This window comes from Thalassophryne amazonica, chromosome 13 (genome assembly GCF_902500255.1).
Source record: "Thalassophryne amazonica chromosome 13, fThaAma1.1, whole genome shotgun sequence".
In the NCBI taxonomy this organism is placed as follows: Eukaryota; Metazoa; Chordata; class Actinopteri; order Batrachoidiformes; family Batrachoididae; genus Thalassophryne; species Thalassophryne amazonica.
The window spans coordinates 17,162,028-17,176,534 of NC_047115.1; the positions used below are offsets into that span (position 1 = coordinate 17,162,028).

Below are 14,507 nucleotides of genomic sequence, written 5' to 3' on the forward strand. Positions count from 1 at the left end.
TTTCATTAGCATATTGGGATCTGTGTTATTTTTGCCAATATGAAAATTTTTGTTCACTGAATAAACAATGAAAAAAACCCAACAACAACAACAAAAAACACAGACTGGCTGTTGGAAATGGTGTCATTGTGTAGTTTGTCCAGCAGAGAGCACTCCGACTGCATTGTTTTACAATGTTGTGGCTGGCGTGCCTGGCTGGCTTTTGTGTGTCTTCTGTTTCTGTCTTTTGGTTTTCCTCCCAGGTGGTGCGCATTTGGGACTGAGTGGCTGTGTAGCTGAATTTATCAGGACCTCACCCTGATCACCTGAGGCTGATCACGTGCAGCTCGTCAGGACTCACAGCTGTGGTGCATCTACACGGATTGGAACATGGTGGCATTTAAGTCTGGAGTGCACAGTGTGTGTTTGCCAGAGACTCGACCTTGTGACCAGACGGGTGAGATCGTCGTCTCTAGAGCCATCTCCCATCAGTGGATGCAGAGAACGTCCAGGTTTGATGCATGGTCTGTGAAAGAGGAGGGGGTGAGGTCTCACGCTCGTCAGCACACTTCCTGAGGTACGTTAGATTTTGTGACTAACATTTATACAGTCAGTAAATGTGGTGTCCCTCACACCTTATTATATTGAGCTGTATGTTGGTCGTTTAAATCAGCTTCCACTGCAGTGGAGTTTTGTGAACAGGGTGTTCTATGCCTGCAGGGTGGGAAGCTGATTTGCAATTAAGCCAGGAAGTGTTTGCTGTTTGTACACCTTTGAGTGGTCTCTCTGTGTGTTGAGTGTGGACTCACGTAATGATTTCTTCTTTCACAGACACGGTTTGTCGCGGCCACCTGGGGGGTGTCGGCGGGGTCCTTGGGTCCGAACAGTTTTCTGGCTCCGGACCGTTAGCGCTGCTGGGAGCGCACCGCAATCCACCACGCCAGACCGTGCACTCTTTTGTTGTTTTCGTATCACTTCACTGTTATGTTTATTAAACTCTGTTATCCTTTGTACCGTGCTCTGCTTATTTCATACTGGGTCCTTCAAACGCTGGTCGGTTCTCCGGGCTGCGTCCGACACATAACATGTTGTTCAAGTAAGGCTGGAACCCCCATCACCCCTTGGTCACATTAGAGGCAAAGTGACCAAGCACTATCAATTTTCAGTCAGAGCAGGCATTTTACAGAGACAAGAGACAAGTGGTCACCAGCTCAGTGGGGCCAAAATAGACGAGAAGTCTGTTTTACACAAACGCTGAACGATGCTATGCGTTGACTGTCAATCTGAGTGAAGACAGTGTAACAACAGCTTGACATACGTTGGTTAGGTGTTGTTATTTTTTATAAAGTTCATGTTTAAAATGTAAAACATCAAGTCTCAATTACATTTCTGTGTCATAAGGGTTTGATAAAATGTTTGCATTGCAATTTTAATGTAAATATTGTTAGATATTGGTATCATAAAAATTCATAACATGAGGCTCTAATGAGGTTGTAAAATAAAATCTCTTATAACCAACCTGTTACAATCAATACATGAGTTTTGATGCTTCTCCAGTGAAAGCAGAGAAAGAGAAATTGCAATGAACTGAATGAATGAATGAATTGCAATGAATTGCAATAAACAGACAGTAATACTCCATGGCAGAATACCTGAGTGCTGTGATCAACCCAAAGCTCAGGAAATCATTGACCATGTACAGACTCAGTGAGCACAGCCTCACCGTGGAGAAAGGCCACCACAGACGGACCTGACTCCCCAGAGAAGACAGACTGTGCACCTACTGCTCACAACACGAGGTGGAGACTGAGCAGCACATCCTAACCACCAGCCAGCTGTACTAAGACATCAGAGAAATGTACTTCCCACAGATCACAAACACCCAAAAAGACTGAGGAGAGCATGACCAATACCAACAAACTTCCATATCTTTTGGGTGAAGTACAACAATGTGCAAACACAGCAGCAAGGTTTGGGAGCAGCAGCGACACGAAAAGGAGCAACGGACATAAACCACTGTAAACCCAAAACAGAGATTAAACTGCAGCAGTTTGTATAATACTAGCTGAAATATCTGGCTCTAGGCACAAGCAGTAAAGAATAATTTTAGCCATGTCATTGTATATTTCATGCCATTTTATTTAAGAATAAGAAAGAACTTTATTAACCCCAAAGGAAATTATTTAAGGCGTAGTGAGTTGCATTGCATTGTGTGTATGTTGTCAACATTAATTTTCATAGAGCATTTTGTGACATTGATGAGACTCAAGTGAATGATGATAAAAGGTGATAGTATAAATAAATAGGTAAAAAATGCACACCAAGATCCTCTGCTGTGGTGCATATGCAGAAATAGTAACTCAAATATAAAGAAAAAGCATAGCACACTCAAAATATTGATGTCCTGCCGCTGTTTTATTTCATAATAACGTTTCGGCCAAAGGTCTTCGTCAGATTGCAGCTTCAGTTGGACCAAGTGTTCAAAAATCTGACGAAGGCCTATGGCCGAAACGTTATTATGAAATCAAACAGCGGCAGGACATCAATATTTTGAGTGTGCTATGCTTTTTCTTTATAAAAGGTGATAGCATTTCATAACACTGCAATGATCTGGCATTCTGTACACAGCAGGTACATTTTAATTGGAAAAAAAAACATGCGCTTTAACTCACACGCAGCATGCGCCCGTTCAAATTGTAATTAAAGTGCACCCTAGCCAGCCGCTACTACATAGTAAGTAAACTTGCTACCTGACCTGAGTACCACGTGAACTGCGAAAATAAGGGCTCCAGTGGGTCGTGATCTAATATATAAGGCTAACCGTGTGTGTGTGTGTGTGTGTGTGTGTGTGTGTGTGTGTGTGTGTGTGTGTGTGTGTGTGTGTGTGTGTGTGTGTGTGTGTGTGTGTACATACACATACATTTTCAACCTAAGAGCCCCAGTGACCTCACCCTTAGTGCCCCCAGTCACCATAGCAAGTTTGGTATTGATTGCTTAATTACTGTGGCTTTGCATAGAGAACACACACACACACACACACACACACACACACACACGGTCAGCTGTATATATATTAGATGACACAGTCTATAGGATAGTATATTTTTACACCGAAAGCACAAGTTTTACTATTATTTCAATCTCACATCCCCTGTCTACACATTTATTTTCTGCAGAATATTTTTAACTGTATGTACATCTTCTTAATTTTAATTTTATTTTTTGCTCTGTTTCCCATGTCAATAAAGCTCCACTGAAATTGAAAAGTTGAGACAGAGAAGGGAGGGGCTGTTATTATCGGGCCTGCCGCCTTTGGTGCGTTCAGGTGGATCACGGAGCGCAGCAACTCGTCGGTCCTGTGCGCTCTCCGATGGGTTCCTCCGCACGGATCTCCTCTACTATCCGGTTGTTCTGATCCACATCTTGTCGCCCACCTCCGGCGTCGGTCCAGCCAATCCTGGAAATTTGAGAAGATGGCTCGGATCCCTCAGACAGTCAAAATTGGGATTTCTGTTATGTGTCGACGCGGGTTGAGGAGCGGACCTGCGTCCGACGGAACCCAGCGCTAAAATAACCAGAAAGCGGTTCCAATAACAAAAACAATTTATTCTTTCACCCTCTGGTGCATAATAAAGTGTAGAAACTAAAACAGCGTCATTCTGGTGGAGTGAAGGCTGGCACGCTCTCCAGTGCCCAAAAGGATCGAAGCCCGGCGCTTCTGGACTCACTGTTACCGCCAAACACCCCCCAGGTGGACACGACAAACCGACTCTCTGCGAAGGATAGAAGAGGTGAGGTAAGTCAGCAGTTACAACCAATATCCTTCAAAAGACACACACCATCAGCAACACATTCAGGTCTGTATTTTGAGCTTTATGCAAATGAGCAGCTTCTCACAACAGGTGGAGGATCACCGGTCCGCATGCCACGGCAGTGAGAAGCGAGCTGCACAATTCTCATCACAATTCAAATATACTGCGTAACAAAATACCAAGTTACTATCAACAATTAGTCAAATAATTAATCACCTCTGATGTGTGCTGACAGCATGTGTCCCTCACCCTTCTTCCTTCAGAGGCACGATGTGTCAAACCCAGGCGCGGTCCTCAGCGTCTCACAAACGAACATCACAAGGTCGAGTTCCCGGCAATTCTGCTTGAATCACACATGGCTTAAATGCAGAACGCCATCTAATTATCTGCTTCAGCTGAAAGTCTTTAAGGTTGCATGTGAGCACCATCCACAGGTGCTGCACATAATGTTGATGAGGGTGAAGGATTCTTCAGCCAGCACCTTCTCCACAGACAAATCAGTTTTCATACCACCTGGAGAGCAAAGAAAAGAAAAGAACACCAAAATGTCCAGCCACACCCCCCCAACACACAACAGTACCCCCCCTTTAACGGGAAACCTCCCGGCGACCGAACAGACCAGGCCCGAGAACAGCACCTCCCTCCGGGGTCCTCGTCAGGAAGCAGACAGCACAACGCCCCCAAGGTCCACCACAGACAGCAGGACAGGGCACCGCAGCTGGAAGGCCGGCTGGCATCAACAAAAACCCCAAAACAGTCCCCAGTACAATCCAACACACAAGAAAAAACATAAAACCCACCCAAAACCTCCCCAGGGGACCGTCCCATCCAACCCCGGGAAGGAAAGAAAAACTCCCAAACGCAAAAACCCAACACAGCCCCACAAACACAATACAAACATAAATGCATAAAAGAAAAATAACAAACAACCCCCCAGAACGACCTGCAGAGCCCAACCCCCCCCCCCCCCCCCCCCCAGGAGGCCTTTACCGCCGGTTCCAGGAGGAATAGCCAGAACCGGAATCCCACAAAGGTCCCCAGGTATACATGGAGCAAACGGCGCCCCCCAGAGGACCGTACCATCAAACCCCAGGAGGCACCCTCCCCACAACCCCGGAACCCCAGACCCGGCCACACCTGGCTAGTCGGCCCACAAGCCAATTCCCCCCCAGAGGACCGTCCCATCAACCCTGGAGGTGGAACCCGGAAGGAAAAAAAACAAAATCAAAGTCCAAGCCCCAAAGGACTACCTTAAACAACCCCGGGGGCAAATAAAACAACCGTTAAACCCTGTTACCTTCCCCGGCACCCCGAAAGACCCCAGGTCCCTCCCAGAGCCCCTCGGCGGCTCAATTTTGGCGAACGGCTCAAAACATTAAGCCGGGGAAGGGAACAGGAAAAACTAACCCAGCCCCAACCCCAAGGCACAGCAGAAAACCGGAAATACGCCCGGTGCCCCAACTCAACCATACCCCAGCCTCTCGGGAGGGGAGGAACTATCGAAATGGCGAACGGCAACAGATCGGCCCACCCCTCCGACTGAGGTATGTTCCCGCTGCACCACACCCCGGCAACACCAATGACGAACGGTACAAAGGCTCACCGAGGCTGGAGTGGAACCGGGCCCTAACCAAACCAAGAAAAACGCCCCTAACAACCCCCCCCTAGGTGCAGAGGTCTTCTGAGAACGCTCAGCGTGACCAACCTGCACCACCCCACAACCCACAAGACGAACGGTCTTGGGGCAAGTGAGGTTGGGGTTAGGGATGTAGGGAAATAAAAAACAACAAAACAAAACGACCCCAAACCCCAAACAAAAATACCTAAATACACATAAAAAATAACGATCAAGTGAGCCCAGACAGGCTTCTAACCGCCTAACGTTCACTCCACCAGACACGCCTCTGACTCCCCAAACAAATTATAACCCCTATTCAAAGAAACAAAACATTAACCCCTACAAGTTTTTTTTTTTTTTTTTTTTTTTTTTGTGTGTGTGTGTGTGTGTTATTTCGCCTGTCCCAGAACACCTGGAGATATGTCACCATTATTTTTCTTGACGCTTATATGTCGGGGCAATACAGTGGTCTCTGCTCGTCCGAGCTGCATGGGCTCATCTGCAAGAGGAGCCAGAGGTCCCGTCGGAGGAGCCTCAGTGGGGCGAAGAAGAGGCGGCCCAGATCTGTGTCGGGGAAAGCCCCGAGACAAAAAAACCCGCTCTGATGGCCGCCCTCTCTCGCGTCCACGCTCCTTCATCCGATCATCTAGACGAATCACCAACGATATTAGCTCATCTAAATCGTTTGGCTCGTCACGGACTGCCAGCTCGTCTTTTAATGACTCATTTAACCCATCTACAAACACTCCTCGTAAAGCTGCGGCGTTCCAACCTGACTGAGCAGAAAAAATCCGGAAGTCCATGGAATACTCCGCCGCACTCCCCCTCCCCTGCCTGAGATTCAGCAACCGTTGGGCAACGGTATTCGTTTTCACCGAATGGTCAAAAACCAGTCGGAACTCCCGGGAGAAATCCTTAAAGGATCCTAACAATGGCGAGTTGTTACTCCACAACGCTGTGACCCAAGCTAAGGCGTCACCTCGGAGCAAATTTGTCACATATGAAACACGGCTCCCATCAGAAGAGAAGGAAGCTTCTCACTGCTGTGGCGTGCGGACGCCACAGCAGTGAGAAGCGAGCTGCACAATTCTCATCACAATTCAAATATACTGCGTAACAAAATACCAAGTTACTATCAACAAGTAGTCAAACAATTAATCACCTCTGATGTGTGCTGACAGCATGTGTCCCTCACCCTTCCTGCTTCACAGGCACGATGTGTCAAACCCAGGCGCGGTCCTCAGCGTCTCACAAATGAACATCACAAGGTCAAGTTCCCGGCAATTCTGCTTGAATCACACATGACTTAAATGCAGAACGCCATCTAATTATCTGCTTCAGCTGAAAGTCATTAAGATTGCATGTGAGCACCATCCACAGGTGCTGCACATAATGTTGATGAGGGTGAAGGATTCTTCAGCCAGCACCTTCTCCACAGACAAATCAGTTTTCATACCACCTGGAGAGCAAAGAAAAGAAAAGAACACCAAAATGTCCAGCCACACCCCCCCCAACACACAACAATTTCCTTGAAGATGCTTCCAAACAGCGCTGTGTACTTAAAGTCCGACGGATCCCGGTTCGAGCAGACCCGGACCATTAAACTGCTGACCGGATCCAAATACAAAATCGAAGTGGTCGTTAAACCTGGAGCGGTTGAGGCCACGTAGGTATCAAATTAATTTTTTTATTTGACATGCATAATAATTGGAATAAAATCACACATTGAAACGCCGCCAACACACATTTCGTTTTATTAGAGGAGTGTTTGGTGTGTGGATTTTACTCATGAGAGTCCAAAAGAACTAATGACATGATTCCTTTAAAACAAAAATAAAGATACCGTGCATCAAGTGGAATTGTGGCGGGTATTACATTTTCGTGGATCCACAAATGATCAAATATTGAGTTTTCTTTGATATTATTTTGGCAAAATCATCTTTGCAGCCTGCTGCAGAATGCAACCTTTGCGATGCAGATTTTTTTGGACATTTCCCAGAAAGCACCAAATCAAATTGGTTAATTAATTGAAAGAAGCGAAAATGAGGATTTCCTGGCGCGCGACCGCAACTGTGACTGCGTGCGTGCGGATTTAATGTGGCGTTCACGGATTGTGGAAAATATGGGAAATAGAGGTGGGCGGATCGATCCTAATATCAATAATATCGATACCAACACTGGTATTTATATTGAACGATCTTTGTGTAAAAAAATCGATACTCAAGCTTTTTTCTCTTCTGCACGCACTGACTGCTGTGCACGCAAATTAATCAAAGTCTACTCTCTGTCTGTAAGAGCAGCACTGTGCAGTGTCACACAACACGGAGAAGCACACCCTTGTATTCTAGTTTGTCAGCCCATACCTCAGGAGATTTTAAGTTGTGTTGTGATATATATATATATATATATTTTTTTTTTTTTTTTTTTTTTTTTTTTTAAATGTTGATTGTGATAATAAAGTATTTTGTTGTCACGTACAATGTTTTGTGAAATTCTATCCTAGGTCTTTTGGATCCTTTGGATCTCTGAAGCTTAAATATGAAAAAGTATCGGTATCGATATCGGTGATACTGGGCCTGTATTTACTTGGTATCGGATCAATACCAAAAATCCCGGTATCGCCCACCTCTAATGGGAAACATTGGACAGACGTTGTTGTAAATGCAATCACGTTTTTTTTTTTTTTTTTCATGATTCTCAAGATACAGAGGACACGAGGAGGTGGAAAAAAAAGAAACCAGTCCCAGCAGTCTTCTGCAGGGACTGGTTGGGGCTGAGGGAGACATATATAGGTTTTAGTCAACCCAATGGAGGAGGGTTAGGTTATGGTTATAGTTAGGGGTTAGAAATAGCAAAATCATTTTTAAAAATGTGGCTCATTTTGTGACGGGAGCACGAAAAAAGCGTGATGGGCTTGTTTTAGTTGCAGCTGTCTTAATTCACTTTACCTTTAAAAGTACCATGCAGCTAACGATAACCACTTACTATCACAAAACTTATATTCTTGCTGTTCTTGCATTTTTCAGTCTTATTACTTCAGAATAAAGAACCCACAACAACCTTATTTTACATTTTCAAGTGTAGAAGCAGCCTTTTACCAGCTGCACCTGAAGGCAGCATGAAGGCCAATCGACTACATGAGCTTTGTGTGACAGAAGCAGATCTCCACATTTGCATGTGTGACTGTATTGTTGGTAGCCTAATTCTGTCTATAAATAAAGATTAGTTTTTGTCTATTTAAAATTTAAGCCTGAAAGAGTAATCTTGCATGGAAAAATAGGCGACACGTGTCACGACGCGCAAGAAATGTAATCAAGTGAATGATGCACAGCATGGTCACAAAAACACAGATGCTGACCTACTGACGTTATCTGTAAAGCAATGACTCAAACAAATGACAAACAGTTAATATAGTGTTATTGCACAGTAACAGCTCTGTTTCTTACTATAATACAGCAACTTCATTCACATCACACTTATCACAATATATATTTAGGTGTAACAAATCCACATCCTTATCCAAATGTGCAAAAAAGTTTAATATGTTCATTGCTTTCATGGGATGTGCAGACCTGAGAGGTTTAAACAGTGCATTACATTTTGGGAAAATGCTGAAAATGTGGAGCCCTGTGGAAAAAAAAAAAAAAAGGATCCGGTTCAATCCTAAAATAAATTTGGTTCTTGCTCTGAATAAGACTGATTTTTCCATAGAATGACATGCAGAGCTCCTGAAAACCTTCTCTGCAATCTTGACTGACACGCAAACCAAAAAACAACCACCTGGGATAATATTTTATTTTATTTAACCGCTATTTAACCGTTATTTAACCAGGTTAAATCGAGATCTCTTTTGCAAAAGAGACCTAGACAATTATAAAGTTTCCAATTCACCTAACCTGCAAGTCTTTAAATGTGGGAGGAAACCAGAGTACCTGGTGGAAACCCATGCAAACTCCACACAGAAAGGCCACAGGTGGGGAATCCATGACCTTCTTGCTGTGAGGCAACACTAACCACTAAGCCATTGTGCTGCCCATAACAGCATTTCAGCCTTTCAACAACATAACAGTGACTACGTTTACATGCCGTTAATATTCGGGATAGGGTCAATATTCTGGTTTCTGAATCATTAGGAATAACCCATTTACATGCTTAAGCAGACAGAGTTAGTCCTGTATACATGGTCACTGGTATCATTTGGAATATCCCCATCTAAACAGTGACGCATGGACAACATCCAGACGCACGGAGAATGTCATGACGCAAATATGCATCATTTCTGTTTCTTCTTCCTCTTTCTACTGTCAATAAAAGACATTATATTCATGTATTTCATGATACTAATGAAGTACTCGGTTTCCTCCTCGCTCCAAAAGTGTGGTGCTGTGCTGCCCCGTCTGGATTTCGCCATATTTGTTTACATCTGCTTCTGTGGTGTCCGGTGGGTTGCGTGCGCCGCATACAAGTAGTTGCCGTACTCAAAAGACCAAGATTCCTTGCGGACAGGACATGCGCAGAACACAAAATAATGTTCCTTTCTATGGGGATATTCCGATGCGCGTTTATATGACCTGATATTCGGGTTAGAAAAGGAGTAACCCAGCGGTCATATTCAGGTTTTTAAAAACCCGAATATGAGCATATTCAGGTTTTTGCGGGTGTTTACATGGCCGTGCGCAACCGGACTATTGCTAATATTCCGGTTATGAAAGGGTTATTGGGTGCATGTAAACGTAGTCTATGTTTCCTCTATAACTGCACAGACCTGGCAGGCTTCCAGGCCAGATTTTTTTTCTTCAAATTATGCAAAAAAAAAAACCAAACAAACAAAAAAAAAACACACCACACTGTGAAAAAATAAATAATAAATAAGTAATTGTTCTTACGGAAAAATTCTGGCAGCTGTGGTTGCCAGGGGAATTCTGTAAAAAAAAAAGAGTCACCTTATGTTTAAATATCCTCAAAATGTAGTTTAAACAGACACATCACCTCTTTTTTAAACCCTTAATTAGCAGTATTTTACTGTATTTGTGAAAATTCTTATATGTAAAATCTAACTGTATTGTACAGTTTTTGGTATTACGGTTTGTCTGTGTTTAAACGGCAGTCATTTGTAAATTCTACGATGATATATGACTATTTTAACATATTTGTACTATTAAATTCACAGTTTAGTTTCGCTCCACATTTTAGACATTGTTGCTGTAAATTAAACACAACTCCAGTGTTTTGTTTTTACAGTTTTTTATGTTGTGAGTTCACAGGATTTACCTGTTAATTTCACAGACTTTTTTTGCAGTGTATTCTCAGAGCTGACCTGATGAGGGTGACTGTAATGACAGCTAGAGTTGTTAGAAAAAACAGATTAACATGTGGATCCCACACCAATCCTCGTGTGGTGGGTTTGATGTGGGATTCAATGGGATTCCATGTACAATAAGTAACAACTGCATTTAAAATCTACAGAAATATTTAAAACAGCATGATAATGTTAATTTAACTGAAAAAATGCTGTTCGATTTTTTTTTGGGGGGGGGGGGTTAAAATGTAATTATTTTTGGTTTTGTTTTCTTTAAATGACAACAGCTTTATACCATAATATTTACAGGTTGTTTTGTAAAGGTATTTACATAGTTTTTACTGTATCTATTTATTTGTACAGAATTATTATGACAACCACTGCTGCCAGTTTTTTTTTTTTGTTTGTTTTTTTTGTTTTGTTTTACAGTGTATGCAGTGACGCCACGTGCTGTCACACCCACCACACTTTTGGGCCACCTTGGGTCCTGGATGGCAACCACTTAAGTGGATAACTGTCCATCCTTAGCTCTCAAAAGTAACCATTTACCTGCAGGAGCAAAGTGACACAAGGGAATTCCTCCCTGGACTTCTCCAGCTGTGTGTGTCCTCAACACTCCCGTATGTTAGATTAGGCTGAGAGAAACATGCCATGTGATTAAACAGCTGATGTTCCCTCACCGTGTAAGAAATACTAATCATCCGGATGGTCTACAGACCTACATCTGGCAGAAGTTCTGAGAGGGCTTAACTAACACTCTTTAATTAACACTGTGACAGTCAGAGGCAAATGTGTGCAGAACACATGGCTGTTAGATTTCTTGAAAAAAAAAAAAAGACAAAAGCGAAGTCTGAGTCCAGATCTGGAAAGTATCATAAGAGGAACAAATCTTGTTGACTCAGTTGTGTTTGTGTGTCCAGGTCAATGGCTGTGGGTGGAGTGACATTACCTTTGGAGCAACAGTCTAAAGATGCACAGTCAGTGGTCTATAGGGGTCAGTATGACACAGAGGGTGTGGTACACACCAAGAGTGGGGAGAGGCGTCGGTTCAGGCCAGCATACAGGTATGGCTGGAGGGCACACAGAAGTTCAGTAGATTGAATCAATATTGTTCTGAATGAAATGATCCATTGAAGTCATTTTCTTGCAATATCTTTGTAATGAAAAGGTCTTATCATTTCACATTCCAGCTATTCCTCAAAAAACATGTTTTTGAAACCATTCCATTAAAATTTTTAAAGTTATCTTTTTGTACATTTTAAGAAATATTCAAATATTTGTATGACTGCCCTAAGCTTCCATAAGTGGGTCAAAAATGAGCCACATGCATTTCTAGTAGATTCTCAATCGGTATCTCACAGGTGTGAATCTCGCATCGTCTTGTGGTCCGTGACTCATGCGACAGGTTGGTTTCAGCAGAGTTCCGGTTTAGGGCACAATGTAAACACACCACATGAAGTATGATCAACAAGACAATATCGGTACACAGCAGAAGTCCATCACAGGTGCTAGATAACCCTCTCCACTTGAGAGAATGTGTCATCATAATAATCGCTCGTGAACTCGCTCAATCGGCGCCATCCACATCCTCGCTAGCCACTGTTTACATGGCTTTGTATGCATTACCACCGGTGCATTACCGCCACCAACTGTTTGGGTGTGGAGCATTTATGGAGTTTGATGTATTATGGTTAGAGGTTCGGATGGAACCAAACTGTTGCAGGCAATGGACCCAAATGCAGGGAGCTGGACACGGAGAAGAGTACAAAGGAAAAAATATTTATTTATAATAAATAAAGGTGCTGTGCTGGGATGCCTGCAGTGTGGAGAGATGGCCCGCCTCCTGTTGGTGAAATGAGGGAGCTGCAGGATCCCAAGCCAGTCTTGAAGGATAATGTCAACTCAGGGTTCAGGGTTCAGGACCAGGTGGAATGCTTGCCTCTGAGACCAGGAACTATGGAGAATATCGGCACACAGGGTGAGTGAATGCACTCGTAATGCTGGAGCCTCAAAACAATCACAGTTCATAAAAGGTTTAACACAGGTTGTTTCAGAGGTCAGGAAATAAAGTTCTCTTCTTAAGACATAAAGTTCACTGTTCAGGAATTGTTCATAGTTCATAAGTTGTATCCAAAGGTCAGAGGTCAAGTGCTTCGTATTGTAATGCAGAATTAAGCAGGACTTGATACAGCTGGGTTCTCAGTTGTTTGATATCAGAATTTATGCAGTTCTTAGAAGAGTTGTTGGAAGAGTTCTTTATCATAGCACAGTCACAAACAGGTACAAGTGAGAATGGGATCTCACTGAGACAAGGAGGAACTTAACTGGCGTGTAGTAGAGACACACTCTGCGTCAAGAGCTGAGGAGTTCCAAAGTGACGTTGCTGTGCAGGTAGTCAGAGCCAGGATCCAGGTCCACTTGGGAGCCCTACCGGAATCGTCTGGAACATCAGGAAAAGACAGTTCGGTCTAATACGGGAATTAGAGGGGAGGGCAGGTTACCTGAGCTTTTGCTGCGGGACGCTTCAGCGTCTTAAGCGCACAGCTGGAAGACACAGTCAAGGTCACAGGGCAGCATTCTGGTTTGATCTTCTTGGAGACTGCCTGGATCATCGAAGGTGGCTCTGGAAGCTGGCGAGGCAAAACAAGGCAAGCAAGACAACAGACAAACATGGCACACAAGTATCTGGCCATATATGAAAAGAAAGTCAGTGTTTAAATAGTCTATCAATAATCAATCACTCATCTGATCCAGGTGTGAACCAAAACTAAGGGCACCATCTAGTGGAGAAACTAACACATGACACTGGTAAAACAAGTTAAAACCAGGCTCTGACGGAAATCCTGACATGATGTCCTCACCTGGTCATTGTAAATCATTTCAAGAATGAAAAAAAAATTGCGTTATTAACCAGTTACTGTTATTTTATATAAACGGTTCTGTTCTGGAACAAAAAATATAAAGTTTCTGGTTGCGTTCTGTAACACTGTAATTGCTGTCTGTATGAACTGAGGATTGAGAAAAGGTACCTAACAGATGTATTATGCTCAAAAAGTGTTTGTTTACAAAAAAATAATACACAGTTCACAGTTTCACATCGTATGATTTCTTCCAATAAATTTGAAATATGTGTAAACAAACTAAGAATATTTTGTGAAGTTTGCTGGGTCCAACTCCAAATAGCTTTTAGTTCTACATGCATGCGAACTGTGTAAATATCTATCTATATGTATTATGTTGTACATATTTGTATCTTACTATACACATCTGTTCAGATGCATGATCTCACATCCATCTCTGTTTTAGAATGTTTTCATGAAATAAGGTCACTTTGTGGACTCATACATGCTTCTTCTTTAGTTCACAGAGGCAGGCCTGTTTGAAACTGTGTGGCAGGTTAAGTACTATAACTACAACAAGCGGGACCACTGCCAGTGGGGCAACAGCTTCTCCAGCATTGAGTACGAGTGCAAACCCAACGACACACACATGCTGATGTGGGTCAACAAGGAGACATTTGTCTGATGATGAGCCAAAAAAAAAAAAAAAAAAAAAAAAATCAAAAATGCGGTATTGCTATGGACCATGGTGAAGTTAAGGCAAATCTTTCATACTAAATGTTACCCAAAAAAGTGTATTTGTTGTTCTGCTTTTCTTTGACTTTAGTGTAGCTATTTAAATTCTCACTTCATCTTAATTACAAGAAGCTCCAGAATGATTTTCTCAGGTTGTAAAAACATGCTTTTACTTTGGCTTGATTCTTTAGACCAGGTTGCTTAGTGGGATACGAGTTGGGAGC

The 14,507-nt window shown here is 43.0% G+C and overlaps 1 protein-coding gene across 1 annotated transcript; it reads left to right on the top strand.

The window, feature by feature from the left end:
- Positions 1–3,452: 3,452 nt before the first annotated feature.
- cnrip1b (cannabinoid receptor interacting protein 1b) lies at positions 3,453–14,233 on the top strand. The gene is given in 6 exon segments (XM_034185144.1): positions 3,453–3,491; positions 4,187–4,192; positions 6,945–7,075; positions 11,629–11,750; positions 11,753–11,772; positions 14,069–14,233. Coding segments are annotated over 6 exon segments (483 nt in total).
- The last annotated feature ends 274 nt before the right edge of the window (positions 14,234–14,507 follow it).